The sequence below is a fragment of the Etheostoma spectabile genome, chromosome 15 (genome assembly GCF_008692095.1).
Source record: "Etheostoma spectabile isolate EspeVRDwgs_2016 chromosome 15, UIUC_Espe_1.0, whole genome shotgun sequence".
Classification (NCBI taxonomy): domain Eukaryota; kingdom Metazoa; phylum Chordata; class Actinopteri; order Perciformes; family Percidae; genus Etheostoma; species Etheostoma spectabile.
Window position 1 is genome coordinate 21,114,209 of NC_045747.1, and position 3,031 is coordinate 21,117,239.

Consider the following 3,031-nt stretch of genomic DNA (forward strand, 5'->3'; position numbering starts at 1 on the left):
ATAATACATCTTTTTGTCATGGATTACATCCCAGTTTGCAACACAGTAATACAACAGATACCTTATTTATGGATAATGATGGATTTCAATGTTGATCAATCCAACACCAAATATTCTTTTGTACCTTAAAATAATGTTTGAGACTATGAGACTAATGGTAACAATTCTTTTCCCAACCTGTAGGGGGAACGAAGAAGAGAAGTGCTTTAGTGCCTGCTGTAAAGGTGCTGGTTGACAAATAGCTAATCTAACGGAAGATTACGACACTTCAACACGCTCATTTATTTTTAGTATGATTGTTTTGACCACGGTTAACAATTCTAAACAATTCTAAAAACTAACCCACAAATTCATTAGTAATGTTAACTGTATAACATAGATAGATGACTAATCTAATGGTAATTTAGCTAGCTAGCACACCTCTGTCTTCTGCCTCAGTCTCCCGGCGCTGCAAGGCTTCAGTCGGGATGAGAGCTGAAAACAGCCCCGGGACACATCCACAGTCAGTCCCAGCCATCTAGCAACCATCCCGGTCAGCAATTAACTCTGGTGCTAAGGACGCCAACGACAGTTTACTTAACAGTCGGAAACAGACCCAGGCACTAGAGTCAGAACAGCGCCCCCTCATAAAGTTACACCTCCGATAGAGTTACTTTTTTGCTTTTAGTCGTCTGTACAGTTGGAGCTGAGTGTCGTGATTTTGGCTTTATTTTCAATGTCATTACAGCCCTACTAGCAACTATATCTTGCCACATCTTATCTCTGTAACAAAGTCTTCTATTAATTCAGCTGTTCCTTTTGGCATTGACATTTTTTGAATTTCAACAGTGATAGTTTTGGAGTCACAAGTGAAAAGTTATCTATCACACTCTTAAATGAAACCTTTGCAGACAGCACATTAGAATCAAGACCTTGTACACTCTAAGTGTCAATGCAAAGTTAAAGGAACTACAACACATACAAACACTGTGGCTGAAAAACAAGAAGACTATGTAAAGCTCTGCTTGCTAGATTAGAAGCTGCAGTCAAACTATGAAGCATGAAAGAGCTCCCCAAATCAGTTTATTTTCCTCATGCACAAGCTTTTAACTCAAGGTGGCACTATAATAAAGGTAAGGAAACAAAAACATTAGGAGTCAGCTTCTGGGGACCATGAACATCCACAACACATTTTATAAAAGTCAGGTCACTGTTTTAGGCCACAATGCTCAGGTGGAAAAATTATGTCTAAATATGTGGATATTAAGCACATTAAAAGTGGACTGAATTACTAGATACTTTAGATTTTCACTTTAACTAAGTCACTGTGAGGACAACTTGGATAAAAGTATTTTGGTCTCAAAAGCTCTACATACAACATCCTGTCGAACTTCAAAACATCCTGATTTTATCAGAACAGGGACATCTTCATTCTCAAGCATCTCTTTGCAGTTATTTAAAAAAAATACTCCACAGGATATTACTTTAAAACAGCATTGACATCCTTACTGCAAAATGTGTTTTAGGAATCAGTTCACTCAGTGTGGCGTGACGTGGCAGTTCTCACCTCAATCTCTCAGGTCATTTGTTCATTCACAATCCTCCCATCACCATATAGAATTCTATATAATTTAATACACCCATAATAATTTATCAGATTCTGAATGCATTTACCTTTTTACTACATATGAAACAGTGGAAGTGCCCTGCAGGTTTACTGCAGAAATGTTCTACACATACTAGTAACAACAGTATTAACATAAACAGAACTGGACTCTGAACTTGACTCCCTATAACTTAAACAGTGCAAATTAAAATCAAACCTAAATCAGTCTGACATGATTTTTTTTTTCCAAATACAAATACATCTGCCAAACAGGAGTCAATAAAGGGAGAGAAAACATATGTGGCTACCAGGATGCCTGGGAGCTCAGGTATGGCTGCTGTGTGTGTGTGTGTGTGTGTGTCCGCTGTAAGCTTGTGTTCTGCAGTTAGAGCTCCTCAGCCATCTGCAGTAGAGAGTTGATAGCAGCGTCTTTGTTGCCTTGCTGTGCATCCAGCACAGTGCGAACCACCTCCTTATCCAGGTTGGGGAACATGTCCTGCAGAGCCTTCAGGTCCTCCTCACTGCACACTGGCCCCTGACCCCCAACAGCCGGCACAGATGCTGGCATTGCCATGGGCACCATGCCCTGGTTGTAGACTGCAGGCACTCCTAAACACAGGACACTGATATAAGAGCCAGCTTAACTGTAGCAGATACAACATACTTTCTGCATTCTGTGGACAGTTTCAGTCACAATGTTCTGTGCATTGTCCTGGACACATTTAGCTACTTTCCTAGAACCACTTGCTTGACTGACACAAATCCACAGCGGTATGTCTGAGCCTGTCTCACATCTTAGGTTGTCAGCTGTGTGCCTGCCTGGCATACTCTATGTGTAACCCGCCAGTCCTCACTGATGCAGTGGCATGTGTGTAGCTCTCCACTGTGAGCACAGTCCAGCAGAGAGAACAGAAAACAGCAGCTTAAAAAGCAACTAGCTATTGCAAAGTTAGCACAAGCAAGTTAAAGCTGCAGTAGGGAGTTCTGAGAAAACGTGGACTTAGCCTAAAAATTTGAACAAGCACACCTTACAGGTCCCTCCCCCTTGCTCTCTGCTGCGCTACAGCCCCCCCTCCACAGCTCCTCCCCCACAGCGGAGCCTGCCGTGAACGCGCAGGCTAGTAAGCAGGGCCAGCGATGCTTTCCACATCCTCATGGACAATACAGGGGATTTATTCTGAGGAGGGTATAGCTGTTGTGTGCTGTGCTTTTAAAACTTTGAATACTTTATGTAAAAAAAATTGCTTATTTAAAATATTTCTATTAAAAGTTTTGTAAATATTTTTTCAATAAAAAGGGTTTAAAATTTGTTTTTATGTAATTGCTCATGTGTGAGAACAAAAGCAGCACTTCACACAGTACATCACTGAAGCACCTGTTAGATCAATTTAAAACACTAAACTTTCAGTAGGAATGATGAATCACTGAGGAAGCTCAATAAGCCAA

The 3,031-nt window shown here is 40.8% G+C and overlaps 1 protein-coding gene across 1 annotated transcript in view; it reads right to left on the minus strand.

The window, feature by feature from the left end:
• Positions 1 to 1,043: 1,043 nt before the first annotated feature.
• The window catches only part of tollip (toll interacting protein), a 92,426-nt gene continuing 90,438 nt past the window's right edge, over positions 1,044 to 3,031 (minus strand). The window contains exon 6 of the mRNA XM_032537772.1: positions 1,044 to 2,194. Within this exon, the coding sequence (XP_032393663.1) occupies positions 1,971 to 2,194 (224 nt within the window). The 3' untranslated portion in view covers positions 1,044 to 1,970. The remainder of the gene's footprint in view (positions 2,195 to 3,031) is intronic.